The sequence below is a fragment of the Lolium perenne genome, chromosome 2 (genome assembly GCF_019359855.2).
Source record: "Lolium perenne isolate Kyuss_39 chromosome 2, Kyuss_2.0, whole genome shotgun sequence".
NCBI classification, from domain to species: domain Eukaryota; kingdom Viridiplantae; phylum Streptophyta; class Magnoliopsida; order Poales; family Poaceae; genus Lolium; species Lolium perenne.
The window spans coordinates 245,807,059-245,824,350 of record NC_067245.2 but is presented as its reverse complement, the minus strand read 5'-3'; the positions used below and the strand labels follow the sequence as shown (position 1 = coordinate 245,824,350).

Here is a 17,292-nt window from a genome sequence, read left to right as displayed (position 1 = left end):
AAAGAGGCCACGAAGGCGCACGGCAAAGATGCAGGCACGGCAACGACGGCTTTGCCGTGCAGGCCACACCTTTGCCGTGCGTTTTTGCACGGCACAGAGTACAGTTTCATTTCTTTCCCCTCTTTTGTAGTATTCATATTTATATTAATACTTATATTTGTTGTAAAATTAGTTTTTACTTTTTGTAGACTATTTGTTAGTGTTACTTAATACAATCTGTATACCGATAAAACAAGTAATCTACATCTTCATCGACCCCTCCCCCCAACATATCAGGGTTTCGGAGCAAATTAACGGGGGTTCGGTGTCTGCTAAGTGTTATCGCCCCACATTTTTGTTGCAATTTGTTGCATATTTTCACCTGACCCGACACCTACAAAAATATTCTAGGTCCAAATGAAAGTTTGGCTGGGTTTAAAGTTCTCCGGAGGTCTTCCCCCCCCCCCCCCCCCCAAAAGAGCGGTCTATATATGGGCCCCGGCGGTCTACCCCCCCTAGATTTCTCCGTGCGAGGTTCCACCAATGTACTTTTTCATATGTTTAGTTTTGTTTAGACCATATACACATGGAAAGCTAGGTTTGGCACACTTTGGCACATTATAGCCACTCGTTACCCGCAGCGGGACACTTCAGCCTACAAGTCGAGGAATCTTCCAAGTGTTATCGTCTGAAAGAGAGGAATGCCACACATGGGAGCTATGCCTTGCACCATTTGGTGAATCACACCTTCCAACACACTTTGACACATATCCTGGGTCCACATGGAAGTTTTGGTGGCATTCCGGTGCTCCGGCGGTCGTTCCCCCCCGATAACGGCGGTCTACGTGCCTCGGGGGGTCTACCCCCCTAGATTTCACCGCGCGAGGTTTCACAAACATACTTTTTGATAGGTTTAGTTTTGTTTAGGACATATACACATGGAAAGCTAGGTTTGGCACACTTTGGCACATTATAGCCACCGGTATACCCGCAGCGGGACACTTCAGCCTACAAGTCGAGAAATCTTCCAAGTGTTATCGCCTGAAAGAGAGGAATGTCACACATGGGAGCAATGCCTTGCACCATTTGGTGAATCACACCTTCCAACACACTTTCACACATATCCTGGGTCCACATGGAAGTTTTGGTGGCATTCCGGTGCTCCGGCGGTCGTTCCCCCCCGAAAACGGCGGTCTGCGTGCCTCGGGGGGTCTACCCCCCTAGATTTCACTGCGCGAGGTTCCACCAACATACTTTTTGATAGGTTTTATTTTGGTTAGTCCATATACACATGGAAAACAAGGTTTGGCACACTTTGGCACATTATAGCCACCGGTATACCCGCAGCGGGACACTTCAGCCTACAAGTCGAGGAATCTTCCAAGTGTTATCGCCTGAAAGAGAGGAATTTCACACATGGGAGCAATGCCTTGCACCATTTGGTGAATCACACCTTCCACCACACTTTCACACATATCCTGGGTCCACATGCAAGTTTTGGTGGCATTCCGGTGCTCCGGCGGTCGTTCCCCCCCCGAAAACGGCGGTCTGCGTGCCTCGGGGGGTCTACCCCCCTAGATTTCACCACGCGAGGTTCCACCAACATACTTTTTGATAGGTTTAGTTTTGTTTAGGTCATATACACATGGAAAGCTAGGTTTGGCACATTTTGGCACATTATAGCCACCGGTATACCCGCAGCGGGACACTTCAGCCTACAGGTCGAGGAATCTTCCAAGTGTTATCGCCCGAAAGAGAGGAATCTCACACATGGGAGCTATGCCTTGCACCATTTGGTGAATCACACCTTCCACCACACTTTCACACATATCCTAGGTCCACTTGCAAGTTTTGGTGGCATTCCGGTGCTCCGGCGGTCGTTCCCCCCCCCCCCCGAAAACGGCGGTCTGCGTGCCTCGGGGGGTCTACCCCCCTAGATTTCACCACGCGAGGTTCCACCAACATACTTTTTGATAGGTTTAGTTTTGTTTAGGTCATATACACATGGAAAGCTAGGTTTGACACACTTTGGCACACTATAGCCACCGGTATACCCGCAGCGGGACACTTCAGCCTACAGGTCGAGGAATCTTCCAAGTGTTATCGCCTGAAAGAGAGGAATTTCACACATGGGAGCTATGCCTTGCACCATTTGGTGAATCACACCTTCCACCACACTTTCACTCATATCGTGGGTCCACATGCAAGTTTTGGTGGCATTCCGGTGCCCCGGCGGTCGTTCCCCCCCGAAAACGGCGGTCTGCGTGCCTCGGGGGGTCTACCCCCTAGATTTCTCCGCGCGAGGTTCCACCAACATACTTTTTGATAGGTTTAGTTTTGTTTAGTACATATACACATGGAAAGCTAGGTTTGACACACTTTGGCACACTATAGCCACCGGTATACCCGCAGCGGGACACTTCAGCCTACAAGTCGAGGAATCTTCCAAGTGTTATCGCCCGAAAGAGAGGAATCTCACACATGGGAGCTATGCCTTGCACCATTTGGTGAATCACACCTTCCACCACACTTTCACACATATCCAGGGTCCACATGCAAGTTTTGGTGGCATTCCGGTGCCCCGGCGGTCATTCCCCCCCGATAACGGCGGTCTGCGTGCCTCGGGGGGTCTACCCCCCTAGATTTCTCCGCGCGAGGTTCCACCAACATACTTTTTGATAGGTTTAGTTTTGTTTAGTCCATATACACATGGAAAGCTAGGTTTGACACACTTTGGCACACTATAGCCACCGGTATACCCGCAGCGGGACACTTCAGCCTACAGGTCGAGGAATCTTCCAAGTGTTATCGCCCGAAAGAGAGGAATCTCACACATGGGAGCTATGCCTTGCACCATTTGGTGAATCACACCTTCCAACACACTTTCACACATATCCTAGGTCCACTTGCAAGTTTTGGTGGCATTCCGGTGCCCCGGCGGTCATTCCCCCCCGATAATGGCGGTCTGCGTGCCTCGGGGGGTCTACCCCCCTAGATTTCTCCGCGCGAGGTTCCACCAACATACTTTTTGATAGGTTTAGTTTTGTTTAGTCCATATACACATGGAAAGCTTGGTTTGACACACTTTGGCACACAATAGCCACCGGTATACCCGCAGCGGGACACTTCAGCCTACAAGTCGAGGAATCTTCCAAGTGTTATCGCCCGAAAGAGAGAAATCTCACACATGGGAGCTATGCCTTGCACCATTTGGTGAATCAAACCTTCCACCACACTTTCAAACATATCCTAGGTCCACTTGCTAGTTTTGGTTGCATTCCGGTGCCCCGGCGGTCATTCCCCCCCGATAACGGCGGTCTACGTGCCTCGGGGGGTCTACCCACCTAGATTTCTCCGCGCGAGGTTCCACCAACATACTTTTTGATAGGTTTAGTTTTGTTTAGTCCATATACACATGGAAAGCTAGGTTTGACACACTTTGGCACACTATAGCCACCGGTATACCCGCAGCGGGACACTTCAGCCTACAGGTCGAGGAATCTTCCAAGTGTTATCGCCCGAAAGAGAGGAATCTCACACATGGGAGCTATGCCTTGCACCATTTGGTGAATCACACCTTCCAACACACTTTCACACATATCCTAGGTCCACTTGGAAGTTTTGGTGGCATTCCGGTGCCCCGGCGGTCATTCCCCCCCGATAACGGCGGTCTGCGTGCCTCGGGGGGTCTACCCCCTAGATTTCTCCGCGCGAGGTTCCACCAACATACTTTTTGATAGGTTTAGTTTTGTTTAGTCCATATACACATGGAAAGCTAGGTTTGACACACTTTGGCACACTATAGCCACCGGTATACCCGCAGCGGGACACTTCAGCCTACAAGTCGAGGAATCTTCCAAGTGTTATCGCCCGAAAGAGAGAAATCTCACACATGGGAGCTATGCCTTGCACCATTTGGTGAATCAAACCTTCTACCACACTTTCAAACATATCCTAGGTCCACTTGCTAGTTTTGGTTGCATTCCGGTGCCCCGGCGGTCATTCCCCCCCGATAACGGCGGTCTACGTGCCTCGGGGGGTCTACCCCCCTAGATTTCTCCGCGCGAGGTTCCACCAACATACTTTTTGATAGGTTTAGTTTTGTTTAGTCCATATACACATGGAAAGCTAGGTTTGACACACTTTGGCACACTATAGCCACCGGTATACCCGCAATGGACACTTCAGCCTACAGGTCGAGGAATCTTCCAAGTGTTATCGCCCGAAAGAGAGGAATCTCACACATGGGAGCTATGCCTTGCACCATTTGGTGAATCACACCTTCCAACACACTTTCACACATATCCTAGGTCCACTTGCAAGTTTTGGTGGCATTCCGGTGCCCCGGCGGTCATTCCCCCCCCGATAACGGCGGTCTGCGTGCCTCGGGGGGTCTACCCCCCTAGATTTCTCCGCGCGAGATTCCACCAACATACTTTTTGATAGGTTTAGTTTTGTTTAGTCCATATACACATGGAAAGCTAGGTTTGACACACTTTGGCACACTATAGCCACCGGTATACCCGCAGCGGGACACTTCAGCCTACAAGTCGAGGAATCTTCCAAGTGTTATCGCCCGAAAGAGAGAAATCTCACACATGGGAGCTATGCCTTGCACCATTTGGTGAATCAAACCTTCCAACACACTTTCAAACATATCCTAGGTCCACTTGCTAGTTTTGGTTGCATTCCGGTGCCCCGGCGGTCGTTCCCCCCCCCGATAACGGCGGTCTACGTGCCTCGGGGGGTCTACCCCCCTAGATTTCACCGCGCGAGGTTCCACAAACATACTTTTTGATAGGTTTAGTTTTGTTTAGGACATATACACATGGAAAGCTAGGTTTGGCACACTTTGGCAAATTATAGCCACCGGTATACCCGCAGCGGGACACTTCAGCCTACAAGTCGAGGAATCTTCAAAGTGTTAGCCCGAAAGAGAGGAATCTCACACATGGGAGCTATGACTTGCACCATTTGGTGAATCACACCTTTCAACACACTTTCACACATATCCTAGGTCCACTTGCAAGTTTTGGTGGCATTCCGGTGCCCCGGCGGTCATTCCCCCCCGATAACGGCGGTCTGCGTGCCTCGGGGGGTCTACCCCTAGATTTCTCCGCGCGAGGTTCACCTATCACAAATGATATCCCAAATACATAAAATTTTGTGGTAAAAATTAGTTGGACACGATGTTTATACACCAGGATGCATATATACACCCTAAACTAAAAAGTTGAATAAAAAAAATCGTTGCCGTGCACTGTCGCATGGCAAAGACCTCTGCCGTGCAAAGGCGCACGGCAAAGATCTTTGCCGTGCAAAAGCACACGGCAATGCCTCCCTGCGCACGGCAAAGACGCTTTGCCGCACGGCAAAGCCGGCTCGCACGGCAAAGGCCATGGATAAGGGTTCGGGCGCGCGCGACTCCCCCTCCACACAAAACAGACACGCACGCGCCCCTCTCCTACCCAGCTCGCCGCCGCCCACGCCCGCCCGCCGCCGCCTCGACCTCCCCCGCCGCCGCCGGTCCCCGCCGCGGCAGCGGCTGCTCCCCGCCGCGACCTCCCCCGCCCGCCGCCCGACACGCCGCCCACGCCCGCCCGCCGCCGCCTCGACCTCCCCCGCCGCTGCCGGTCCCCGCCGCCGCGGTCCCCGCCGCGCCGGTCCCCGCCGCCGCCGGTCCCCGCCGCGGCAGCTGCTGCTCCCCGCCACGACCTCCCCGCCGCCGCTTCCCCGGCCGCGGCCGCTGCTGCCGCTCCCCGGCGCTGTTGTTCGCCATCGCTTCTCCCGGCCGCTGCTGCTCCTCGTCCGGCCTCTCGTCGCTGCCGCTCCCCCGCCGCTGTTTCTCCGCCGCTGCTGTCGCTCCCCGGCCGTGGCCGCTGCTGCTCCCGTGCCACTGCCGCTCACCCGCACCTGCCGGCCCCCGCACCTGTCGCTGCTGCTCACCCGCCGGCGGCCAGCCGGTATGTGAAATCATATTATGCATGCTAATTTGTATTTATGGTAGTTAAATCATATTATGCATATTAGTATTTATGGTAGTTAAATCATATTATGCATGCTAATTTGTAGTTAAAACATATTATGCCAGCCGGTATACTAGTGTTTAGGGTAGAAATGGGATTTAGGGCACAATTTGTTAGAAATAGTGTATTTATACTAATTAGTTTTCTCGATATGCAGACGATGTTTCGAGGTGGACACAGGGGCTGGTGTTGTCGCGGTGCTTGAGGAGCGTTGCTCAGAGAGTCCGTTTTCCTGGAGGGGATTTTGTCGGAGGGTCGTTGGTCTTCTTCGCCGGCTGTCGATCAAGCTTCGAGGGTGAGAATCCATTCGCCTCTCTCGTACCTAGGTTTTTTTTGGGTCTAGATCACCAAGTATGTCGCTTTACCTAGGCGTCTCTTCCCGACCGTAAGGGTTACGCGGATAAATATGCATTAGTGGTCTCGCATATTATGAAGCGTAACTCTTACGGCATTTATCGGGACAGTCGGCGGATGCGTAGTTGGGTACGTTCTCCCTGCTCTACCCCGATCCGAGTCAGGATTTCGGCAGCGCCTCCCCGTTGTTCTCCGGATGCACACCCCTCTCGGCTTTTTGGCGAGACATGTATCGGGAGAGCAGCGGGGAGGTGCTGCCGAAATCCTGACTCGGATCAGGGTAGAGCAGGGAGAACGTACTCAATCTACGGATCCGGCGGCTGCTAGGAGCCCACCTAGTAGAGATTCAGGTTGATGCATGCGTAAAAAAGGAAAAATTAAAATGCGGATCATGTTTGATATAAATTCTAAGTTTGTCTATTTTGGTGCTGGTTAGAGGATGGATAATCGTGACTGGATGTACGATGGCAGAATTGGTCCGTGGAAATATACTGAGGAATGGGGAGAAAAGACCAAGCAGTTCGTGGACAGGGCGTTTGACATCCCTAGCAAACCCAGAACAGTTTTTTGCCCTTGTAGTAAGTGCAACAACCAAAAAACACAGGACAAGGAAACTATGAGTCTTCACCTGATCAAGTCTGGGTTCAAACCGTCCTACAAGATTTGGACTTTTCATGGAGAAAAGACGAAGAAACGTGCTAGGAAGGAGGTGCGGCAGATTCAGCCTACGAGAGAATATGATACTGGGTTTGATAGGTGCCTAGAGAACTTGGCTAATGGTAATGTGCCTGAAAGCCCTCATGTAGAGGCGGAGACATCTAGGGATGCGGAGACAAGTGAGGAGCCGGAGGAAAACACAAAGAAGTATTACGAGGCTTTGTTTGCTTCGTAAAACCCCTACACGTAAATACGTATGTTACCCAACTAGATGCCATCGCTCGCCTTTTGGCCTTTAAGTGCCACAGAATGCATGCAGAGATGGGTTCGATGAACTTCTGGTCCTCGTTGGCGCATTCTGCCGAAAGGGCACCTCTTGCCGCAAAACTTCTACTATTCGAAAAAATTGCTCAGTGACCTCAAGATGTCATCTCAGCAGATACACGCTTGTCCAAAGGGATGCATGCTATTCAGAGAGGAGCATGCTAACACAAACTATTGCATCCATTGCAAAAGCTCTAGGTACTTTGAGGTTGACACCAATGGTGATGGTCAGAAGAGGCAGACCACGGTTGCCAAGAATATCCTCCGCTATCTTCCAGTCCTACCGAGGATCCAGCGGCTCTTCATGACCGAGGATACTGCCCAGCAGATGAGGTGGGCTGTAGAAGGGATCAGACCAGACAGTGGCAAGATGATACATCCGTCGGATGGTACTGCATGGAAGAACTTTGTCAAGAAATATCCCTGAAAGCCGGTGACCCGAGGAGCGTAGCAATTGCGATATCAACCGATGGGTTCAATCCATATGGTATGTCGGCTGCGGTATACAGTTGTTGGCCGTTGTTTGTTATTCCCCTGAACCTACCCCCCGGCGTCTCGCACGAGATCGTAGTACATGTTTGTGTCGATGATAATCCCAGGACCGAAATACCCGGTAAGAACATGAACGTGTATCTGGAACCACCGATTGATGACTTGCTTCTTGGCTGGGAAGATCGCGGGATCCGAACTTATGACGCGGCAAAGAAGGAACACTTCGATATGTATGTCCGGTACCACACGTCTCGCATGACTTGCCGGCACGTGCTTTGTTCTGCGGGTGGTGTACACATGGGAAGTGGCCTTGTCCTGAGTGTGCAAGCCGTGACTTTCTTCTGGCTAAACAAGGGTGGCAAGTATTCCTGCTTTGATGAAGCTCGACAGTTCCTTGAGCAGAGTCATGAATACAGGAGTGATGTAAAGAGCTTCAAACAAGGCCGCGTTGTCCATGCACCGAAGCCAATTCCGAAGACCGGACAGAAACCAAGGCCGAGTTAGACGCTCTCACCCTAACCCCGATGGGAATGGTTTCTTGGGATATGGGGAGACACACCAATGGACCCACAAGCCGTGCTTCCGGAAGCTTCCTTACTTTGAGTTTCGGAGCTCCCGCATAACATTGATGTAATGCACACCGAGAAGAATATCGGTGAAGCCATTTGGAGCACCATAGTGGACACCGAGAAGACGAAGGATAACATAAAGGCTCGAATTGACCAAGAAAAGTTGTGCGATAGGGCCGTAGTTGAACATGAAGCCACCTCAAGGTGCCAAAAAAACTTGGACTAAGCCACACGCTCCGTTCTGCCTCACAAAGGCCCAAAAAAGGGAGGTCTTCCAATGGATGAAGGACTCCTTGTTTTTCCCTGATGGGTTCGCAGCCAATTGGATGAGGGTCTTAACATTGAAATGTTGCGAGTACAAGGACTGAAGAGTCATGACTACCACGTATGGATTGAGCGGATAATGCCGGTGATGATTCGAGGCTATGTCCCTGAGAAGACTTGGCGAGTGCTAGCGAGGTTGAGTTATTTCTTCCGCCAGATTTGTGCTAGGGAGTTAGACACTAAAGTGATTGAGAAGCTGGATGAACAGGCACCCATGTTGCTTTACGATCTAGAGAAGATCTTTCCTCCAGCGTTCTTTAATCCGATGCAACATATGATCCTCCACCTCGCGAAGGAATGCTTAAAGGGGGGGCCGAATTGGGGCCGTTGGCAGTTTGGTCCCGAGAGAGAAACACAAAAGCTTCGTCAGATGACTGGCAATAAATGCAAGATCGAAGCATCCATAGCCGAGGCAGTCCTGAACGTGGAGGTGGCAAACTTCACCACTAAGCACTATGATCCCAACATTCCCACAAAGCACAACCCGGTCCTCCTGTTACAATGCCGCCAACAATGAAGATGTACCCAAGCTTAGCATCTTCATAGGGCTTGGCGGCAAGTCAAGTGGCTCGAAGCCGTACACAACGAATTTACATGAGCGGGAGTTGATCCACTCATATGTCTTGAACACCATGGTGGAAGTGAAGCCGTACATCAAGTAAGTGCTAACCATTTAGTTATTCGCAAACATTCATCGTATGTTCGTGGCTAACTCTTCCTCCATTCACTGTTGTAGACAATTCACGACTAAATATTGGAGGTATACCCACAGGGATCCTACCTCGGAAGAATCCAAGGATATTTTCGATAAGGGCGGCGGTCACGGTTTCAGTAGCTGGTTCTGTGGTTTGGTACTATCCTATCCAAATTTGTTTGTACACCGTCGACATTTCGGCCGACATTTCTTGTTCTAAACTTGTCGTCCTAATCTTGTAGGCAAGAATCGACAAAGACATGAATCCCTTGCTACGAAAAATTGCTAGGGGCTTCAACCATTCCGTCGACTCGTTCAATTCTTATGACGTGAACGGGTATCGTCTGCACTCCATCAATACACAACAAGCCGTCCAAACAAGAAGACAATAAATAGCGGGGTGGTATGTCAAGGTGATGATGGACTCCATTACTATGGAAGAGTCGAGGGTATATACGAGCTGAATTACGGGTTTGACAAAGGGCTAAATCCCGTCGTATTCAAATGCCATTGGTTCGACCCACGCCGCGTGAGACGGGATCCTGAAATTGGATTGGTCGAAGTTGAAAGAAGCTCTGTTTATAAGGGAGAGGACGTGTACATTTTGGCCACCCAAGCCTTCCAAGTATTCTATCTCCCGTACGCGTGCCGAAACCCGACCAAACGTCTACATGGATGGGATGTTGTGATGACGGTTCCTTCACGCATTAGGCCACCCCCGCCAAACAAGGATGATTACCGGCCACGTAGACCCCTCAACAAGGAGTGTTGATTTTTATCAAGAAGAAGGGCTCCCCGGTCATTTCACTATCGACTTGTCGGCCGTTGTTGATAACATGGTCGTAGACGATGAGCAAGAAGAAGATGCGGTTATGGAGGAAGACAATGAAGAATATGAAGCTGAGGATGTGTGTGCCGTAGAAGACCTAAGTTTGCTCGAGGCGTTCAAAGCAGGCATTGACCTAGGTCCAAATGGACCACCTCCAGGTTTCATCGATGATTATTGGTTCGCTGAGCCTGATGATGATGAAACATGTGGTCCGATTACGGATGTCGACATAGGCTACTGATCTATGTAGTTGTAATTGTGAGGCTATCCTATGTAATAAACTATGTGCTATGTAGTTGTAATTGTGAGGCTATCCTATGTACTGAACTATGTGCTATTTGTAATAAACTATGTGCTATGTAGTTGTAATTGTGAGGCTATCCTATGTACTGAACTATGTGCTATTTGTAATAAACTTTGATCTATGTAGTTGTAATTGTGAGGCTATCCTATGTACTGAACTATGTGCTATTTGTAATAAACTTTGATCTATGTAGTTGTAATTGTGAGGCTATCATATGTACTGAACTATGTGCTATTTGTAATAAACTATGATCTATGTACTGAACTATGTGCTATTTATTGTTGATTTCACTAATATTCATCTGTTTACATTGCATACTAATAAACCACTCTTTTCATTGTGTTTGCAGGTGATTGAAACATGCCGCCAAGAAAAAGAAAGGGAGGTTTCAAAAAGAAGATCAAGGCCGTGGCTGAGCTTGTGGGACTTTCGAGTGGTTCGTCGTCGCAGACACGTCCTCCTAGCGCTCCTCCTAGCCCTCCACCACGTATGAAGAATGCCCAGCCACGGCGACTTCAGACCCCTTCCCCTAGTCCTCCCCCAGCCGAGGATGATGACGAGGAGCAGTGGGGTGGGGAGGACGAGGAGGACGGTGAGGAGCACGGTGGGCAGGATGAGGAGGATGGTGGGGAGGACGGTGGGGAGGACGGTGGGGAGGACGGTGGGGAGGAGCTTGAGGAGGATGAGGGGTTGGGGGGTTTGCCGCAGGAGCTAAACAAAGACCTAGCTTGGTATCCGCCCGAGGAGGAGGTGTACGTTGCAGCCGAGGAGAGGCTGGAACCACGGGACAAGAAGCCGTATAAGCGCGGGATTACGAAACTCCCCAAGCTAAAAACTTGGGCCTTCCGCGATGTTGTTCTCGTGCCCGCTGGAAAGAGGTACATACTGATTTTGGCATTCCATTATTGAAATTTTTATCATTATACAAATTTTTTATCACATGCATACTGATTTTGGCAATTCGTTGTGCAGCATGTTCAAGTATGGTGACCCGAGGAGGCTCCCGACACGTGAGTACTCGAACATCCTTGGAGGCCTAATTAGGAAGCATTTCCCTGGGATTGTCAATCTCCCTAGTGGTGGCCGCGATGTGGCTTGGACTTGGAAGCACTACAGCTACGCGGAAGATCCTAGCGGCAAGTGCGCCAACATGCAAGAGCGGGTTGTCCGCCACTTCTGGGTACGTGACTTTTGGCTTCTTAGCATTCAAACACTTCTTGACTACCAATAGTTGCTCTAATTCCTCTTGTTTTACCTATGTGCATGGTTGCAGAAATACTTCACGAGGGCTGAGGGCAAGGAAATTGCGTGCGACGTTATCTTACACGAGTTGTGCAGGGTGAGGGTGACTGGCATGCACTACGAGGCACGTGTCCAGTGCGTCCGCGACTGGCACGCCGAGCGCAAAGTTTGGATGAGTAAGGCTGATTGTCGGGATACGCTCATGGCACCGTGGCAGTACCTGCAGGTATTAGCATCGATGTGTTCTTTATTTCCGCATTTTCATGTAGTTTATGTTCTAATAATGGGTCTATCTTGTGTATGTAGAACCCTCCTCAGTACGTCGGGGAAGACAAGGCGTGCTTTCTTGCGATGGTCATATGGTGGACATCCCCCGAGTACGCCCTAAGCACGAGGAGGGCAAGCGAAGCGTTTAGAGATGGGAGGTGGATCACATGTCCTGGGCAGCAAGAACTTGGCCCTTACCTTGCAGCAAGAGGTGAGCAAATGGTTTCTTCATTCTTTCGTTTCATGTTATTGTTAGCCCCGCAAGGGTGTCCCTCTTCACTTACTTGCATGTACTCTTTTGCAGGAAGTGAAGACAGGCGTGACACCAAACTTGTTTGGCCTTTTCCAAAAGTCCAAGACCAGGAGGGAGCCGCATCCTGAAACGGGGTCCGTGTGGGTCAACGGGCTAGCGGAGGCCCAGTGTGGCGCGTACCGCTCGAAGTTCAAGGACAAGCACGGCGAAGATGCCGACCCAACCACCGAAGACTTTGACGTTGAGGTTGCGGTGCTTGCGGGACAAGGCAAGAAGAGTGGCCGCCTATGGATTGCTGACGGGTTAGTCGGCCCAACGACCATTCCATCTCTACGCCAGATCCGTCGTGGGCGTACGAGCGAGCAGCCTCGGGTAGAGACCCGCCCACGGGCTTCGGACCTAGCTGTGGAGAAGTTACGGGTAAGTTCTTCGTCGATCCTCTACGCTTCATTACATGTTTTCCATTGCAATGTTATCGACATCGCGGCAACACAACGTAGGCGGAGATGGAAGAAAGGGAACGGAGGCACCAAGAGGAGCAGATGCAGATGCAGCAGCAGCTTAGGGAGAACATGCAGATGCAGCAGCAGATGTTGCAGCAGATGCAACAACAGCAGCAGATGTTCCAGCAGATGTTCATGAACCAGACCGTGCTGACTTCACCACCGGGGAGTAGTGGTCCTAGCACGTCGTGTCCTCCTATGTTCCCACATTTTGTAAGTGGTTAACTTAATATCTCCGTCTCAATCTTGTTTGTTGTCTAACCGAACTTTGGATATTGCAGATCCCCACGCCCGATCCGGCTGTGATGGCGCTCCTCCAGCAAGCGCCAAGTCAGAGCCCGCTGACACCTGGCTTGACCGTCAACAATACGGGCATCATCCGGAGCCTGCAGCAGTTTCTAGGTGAGTTCTCCTACACATCTAATTCTTCCATACCATGTCACTTGTGAATTTTAGCCATTCAACCATGTCAATTTTAGCCATTATGTTCAATTTTAGCTATTCCATGTTAATTTTACTCATTCCATGTCATTTTTAGCCATTATGTTGAATTTTAGCCATTTCATGTCAATTCTAGCGATTATGTTCAATTTTAGCCATTTCATGTCAATTCTAGTTCTTCCATGTCTTACATGTCAATTTTAGTCATTCCATGCCACTTATGCATCAATGAACTTGTAGGAGGACAAGGAGGTGGAGAAGGACAAGGAGGTGGAGAAGGACAAGGAGGTGGAGACGGAAATGGAGAAGGTTGATGTTGGTTGTATGAACTTTGTTGTGCTATTTGGATCATTCTATGTTGGAGACTTTGTTGTTGGACTATTGTATGGACTTTGTTGGACTATATTATGTATGAACTTTGTTGTTGATGATGTGCAAATACTCTATATATTATGCTATATATGGATCTGGATATATATTTGTATTTGTGAATTGTATATGCAGGGATTAATGAGAAACAGAAAAAATCTGGAATTTTTTCAGCACCTTTGCCGTGCATATGCACACGGCAAAGAAGGCCTTTGCCGTGCACATACACACGGCAAAGGTTGCCCTGCTGTGCACTGCGCGGCTGTGGCAGTTCTGCTGTAGCATGTTTGCCGTGCGGGGTGGAGGGGAAGCGCACGGCAAAGAGGAGACTTTGCCGTGCGGGATGGGGGTGGAGCACACGGCAAAGCCGGCCGCACGGCAAAGACTGAAGGCGCACGGCAACGACATTCGCACGGCAACGCTGGCCCAGCGCACGGCAAAGCCAGTGCGCACGGCAAAGGCTTTGCCGTGCCATTTTCGCGCGGTGCACGGCAAAGACGGCTTTGCCGGGCGGTTCATTGCCGAGCAATCTTTGCCGTGCAAGCCCGCACGGCAAAGGTTTTGCCGAGCGTATTTTGGCCTTTGCCGTGCGTTCCTGCTGCACGGCAAAGCGCAGTTCTCCCGTAGTTCCTGTGTGGGGCCCGACTGGCTAGCTAGGTACATGGTCACAAGTCACAAACGCGGCATGTTAGACGTTTTCTCAACGAGGCGGCACACATTTTTGCTAGAACTTGTGATGTTTCTAGCTTAGGCTTTATTTATGATTTTGCTCCGGATTGTATCCGGAAGATCCTTTGTATTGATGCTTTGTGATCAATAAAGTGACGTGTTCTCTCTCTCAAAAAAAAAGTCACAATCGCGGCGAATCCCGTGTGAGAATAGAGGGTGGACTCGAAGTATAAGCGGCTAAGCTAAATCAAGGAGAAGACATCAAGTATAAGCTTTGCTAGAGAAAAAGGCGGTATTGGCACGACTTATCTTGTCCAAGTGTGTTGTTTGATGAATAACATGTGTAGTCCGCAAATAGAGATAGGTGTTGTCACATACCAGCCCTAGAGAGGATAGTATCCCCTAATTCATGGCGAAGGCAAAGAAGCGATGCAGTGCCTACATTACCGTGATGAAGATCACCATGCCGTACGTAGTTCCCTCCTACTCATTGTTAAAATTAGGTACAATTTTTTTTTTCATTCACATTTGAATGAAAATTAACTTAGACCTCTGGGGCTGAATATTTTTTGGTTACTCTATAATTGCATATAAATGTCTTTATGTTTGATGCATGTAAAAACGTACGTGCAAGTTGCCCCTTTTAGTAAAAAAGTTGGAAAGAAGCATGAAGCCATCCTATCAAGCCATCTAATGCAGCAACGATGGTGGTTTTTTCGAAGAAAAAATTTAAAAAAACAAAAATTGCTAGAGCTCACACGAGTTCAACGCCTGGTAACTTTGGATGGCGTTAATTAACGTGGCCATGTTCACCTAGTACATTAGAATTTTCGAAATAGATGTATAGTACTCTCTCCAATTATAAAATAATGTCTTACACTTATCTAAATTTAGATGTATGTATACACTACTAAATAGTGCCTACATACATCTAAACTTTCACAAATCTATAATAACCTTTTATAGGAAAAAAGAATTATACAATTTTATCTAGAGATAAGAAATACACATGTGGTCGATCGACCCGTCCATTTGGCCAGTTCACTGCCCGGCTAACTCGGACGGACCACGTGATGGTCGATCCATAGTTGTACCTACGGAGAATGTTCAACCGTGTCGCTCTCCGTCGTGACCATGCGAATTGGCGCCCCAAAACAACTTTCAACAACCAGCGAGGACATCACAGAACGCATCACATCATATATACCTTATTTTTTTGCGAATTATATTACAGATGCAAACACTGATAAATAGTACGTATAAACATTTGAACGCTCACACAGACAACATACCTCTGTAAACATATTCGAAAGGGTAAGTCCAAGAAATTTCTCCAGCGAGTCTTTATATTGATGAAGCTGCGATAAACGTCTCGCTGTTAAGAAACGTCATCTCCCACTGAACTAAATTTCGTCTTTTATGAGACACTAAAGTGTTAAATTTGAGGTTCGATTTTTGGTAGGCTGCGGGTGTCACTACCCTCCTGACCATCCAACAATGTATTCTCATGCATGTACTTCCACCGGTGAAGTCGGCTAGCACAGCAACGTCGCAACTTGCATCTGTGAATGTGATGATATGTATATTTCAGATATACCTAGGTATAGTATTGTGTACTATTGTACACATGCGGTATGCGGAGGGTAGGGTGGTTGCGACGCCCCTTTCGCCTGCCTGGCTGTTCACTTTGGTGCTAGCTTCTCTCGGTTCGACATGCATGGTATTATTGCAAAGGCGCCCGTCAATCCGTGTGTACGAATGGAGCAGGGCCAACACCGACGCCATGGGGGGCTTAAGAAAAGGGTGAGCTTACGTCGGATACAGTACGTAGAGCCATAGAGGTTGACGCACGCTGGCGCGGTCGCTGGGTCACGGGCTCGATCGCGGGCGAGCACAATAATGCGGCGCCCCTTGTCTTGTCCGATCGCGGCGAGAGCTAGCGGCCGGCGGCATGTGCACAGGCTCCCGGGTCCCCCGGCCGGTGAGCAGTCCGTTCGGTCGGCAGCGCTCAAATATGCGCGACGCGAGCGGGCGGGAGGAGCGGTTGGCTGGGTCGCGGGCACGGGATGGATAGGCCACCGCGTTTGGTTTTCCATGCCGACTGCGACTACGTCCCTCCGCAACTCGCACACGCTCGATTGCACATCCATCCAACAATTTATGACATAGGTTTCGCTGAGTACAGATGATGATAACCTAGCTAAAAGAATCTACGATAAGAGTAAGAATTGTTGTTTCCATAACTCGGAGGAGACCGTGGGACATTTATTTCTTTCGTGTCTTTCCACTCCTCTGTTTGGCCAGAGTATCTACTAGCAACGGAGAGCATGCAAGATCACAATTAACATATGACATGAATATATAATCGACCTCAATATAGTATACAATATTCATCGGATCCCAACAAACACAACATGTATGATTACATAAAGATGATCTTGATCATGTAGGGCAGCTCACAAGATCTAAACATGAGGCACAAATTGGAGAAGACAACCATCTAGCTACTGCTATGGGCCCATAGTTCACGGATGAACTACTCACGCATCACTTCGAAGACGGGCATGGCTATGTAGATGCCTCCGACCATGATCTCCCCCTCCGGCAGGGTGCCGGGAAGAGCTTCAGAACCACCCGAGATGGGTTCTGCGATGGCAGCCGCGACGGAACTTTTCGTGGATAGAGCCTCGGGTATCCAGGGTTTTCCCGAAATCGTGAATAAATATGCGGAGGAGCCGAGGTCGGTGGCCGCCTGGGGGGGCCACACCACCCCTAGGAGCGGGTCACACCCAGGCCGCGCCATGGAGTGGTCTGGCCGCCCTATAGCTCCACTTCGTGCCCCCTCTGGACTCTGTCTTCGTTTCGATAAAATATTGACTTCGGCTTTTGTTTCGTCCAATTCCGAGAATATTTCCTGTACAACTTTTCTGAAATATAAAAACAATAAAAAACAGAGAACTGACACTGTGGTATCTTGTTAATAGGTTAGTGCCAGA

At 49.6% G+C, this 17,292-nt stretch overlaps 2 protein-coding genes across 2 annotated transcripts; both read left to right on the top strand.

The window, feature by feature from the left end:
• Nucleotides 1-11,297: 11,297 nt before the first annotated feature.
• Nucleotides 11,298-12,442, top strand: LOC139835774 (uncharacterized). Its single transcript, XM_071825639.1, has 5 exons — nt 11,298-11,430; nt 11,525-11,732; nt 11,826-12,020; nt 12,101-12,272; nt 12,366-12,442. The coding sequence occupies exons 2-5, from the start codon at nt 11,526-11,528 to the stop codon at nt 12,440-12,442; spliced, it is 651 nt and encodes a 216-aa protein (XP_071681740.1). The 5' UTR covers nt 11,298-11,430; nt 11,525.
• Nucleotides 12,443-12,631: 189 nt separating this feature from the next.
• Nucleotides 12,632-13,796, top strand: LOC139835302 (uncharacterized). Its single transcript, XM_071825180.1, has 4 exons — nt 12,632-12,734; nt 12,815-13,030; nt 13,099-13,219; nt 13,499-13,796. The coding sequence occupies exons 2-4, from the start codon at nt 12,821-12,823 to the stop codon at nt 13,570-13,572; spliced, it is 405 nt and encodes a 134-aa protein (XP_071681281.1). The 5' UTR covers nt 12,632-12,734; nt 12,815-12,820; the 3' UTR covers nt 13,573-13,796.
• Nucleotides 13,797-17,292: the final 3,496 nt, after the last annotated feature.

Excerpts from the sequence above, each read along its gene's own strand:
- LOC139835302 (XM_071825180.1), top strand. The coding sequence starts at position 12,821 with ATGGAAGAAAGGGAACGGAGGCACCAAGAGGAGCAGATGCAGATGCAG. Across the intron at positions 13,031-13,098 it reads CTCCTATGTTCCCACATTTT|ATCCCCACGCCCGATCCGGC; the intron begins GTAAGTGGTTAA and ends TGGATATTGCAG. Across the intron at positions 13,220-13,498 it reads GAGCCTGCAGCAGTTTCTAG|GAGGACAAGGAGGTGGAGAA; the intron begins GTGAGTTCTCCT and ends ATGAACTTGTAG.
- LOC139835774 (XM_071825639.1), top strand. The coding sequence starts at position 11,526 with ATGTTCAAGTATGGTGACCCGAGGAGGCTCCCGACACGTGAGTACTCG. Across the intron at positions 12,021-12,100 it reads CACCGTGGCAGTACCTGCAG|AACCCTCCTCAGTACGTCGG; the intron begins GTATTAGCATCG and ends TTGTGTATGTAG. Across the intron at positions 12,273-12,365 it reads CCCTTACCTTGCAGCAAGAG|GAAGTGAAGACAGGCGTGAC; the intron begins GTGAGCAAATGG and ends ACTCTTTTGCAG.